Source organism: Saprolegnia diclina, assembly GCF_000281045.1.
Source record: "Saprolegnia diclina VS20 unplaced genomic scaffold supercont1.73, whole genome shotgun sequence".
NCBI lineage: Eukaryota > Oomycota > Saprolegniomycetes > Saprolegniales > Saprolegniaceae > Saprolegnia > Saprolegnia diclina.
Genome location: NW_008246140.1, coordinates 254,885 through 255,419, shown reverse-complemented (window position 1 = coordinate 255,419; position 535 = coordinate 254,885). Strand labels below are relative to the sequence as shown.

Sequence of the window (535 nt, the reverse complement as noted above, 5' to 3'; positions counted from 1 at the left end):
AGCATGGCCGCTCCCATCTCATATCTGCACCAACCTAATATGGGCGATCGTGTCTGCTGTGGTAGACACCTTGCCGGCATGGGCCTCGGGCAGCTACATTGGTGCATTGCCAAATGCCACCACGTACGCCTTCCGACCTCGGGCGATGACGAGATGCGAAGACGACGTTATCACAAGCAGCCGCAACACTGCGAGATCATGACCATGTCCGAGAGGGCTAGTTGGTATTAAGAAGGAGTGGATCTAATGGTGGTGGAACGAAGAGGGATGGGCGAAACGCATTGAGGTTTAACCCAAGAGGACGCGCTCGGCCGAAACAAACTTATACAGCGGGATCTACAAGTTGATTCCACACGTCCACAAGTCCACGGACGCCACACCGCTTCAAGTACCCAAACGCTTCGTCGTCGTCATTGGACGCCTCGACCAGTGGCACGCCGGTCAAGAGCATCCAGAGCAAAATACCCAGCGACCACACGTCGACCTTGGCCGCGCTATACCCATGCGGCATGTGCATCTCGGGCGCCATGTAGTA

At 56.1% G+C, this 535-nt stretch overlaps 1 protein-coding gene across 1 annotated transcript; it reads right to left on the bottom strand.

Moving 5' to 3' along the window:
* Window positions 1-214: 214 nt before the first annotated feature.
* SDRG_14536 (hypothetical protein) lies at window positions 215-532 on the bottom strand. Its single transcript, XM_008620671.1, has 2 exons — window positions 374-532; window positions 215-336 (listed from the first exon to the last, which is right to left on the bottom strand). The coding sequence occupies exons 1-2, from the start codon at window positions 527-529 to the stop codon at window positions 289-291; spliced, it is 204 nt and encodes a 67-aa protein (XP_008618893.1). The 5' UTR covers window positions 530-532; the 3' UTR covers window positions 215-288.
* Window positions 533-535: the final 3 nt, after the last annotated feature.

Excerpts from the sequence above, each read along its gene's own strand:
- SDRG_14536 (XM_008620671.1), bottom strand. The coding sequence starts at position 529 with ATGGCGCCCGAGATGCACATGCCGCATGGGTATAGCGCGGCCAAGGTC. Across the intron at positions 337-373 it reads GGTACTTGAAGCGGTGTGGC|ATCCCGCTGTATAAGTTTGT; the intron begins GTCCGTGGACTT and ends ATCAACTTGTAG.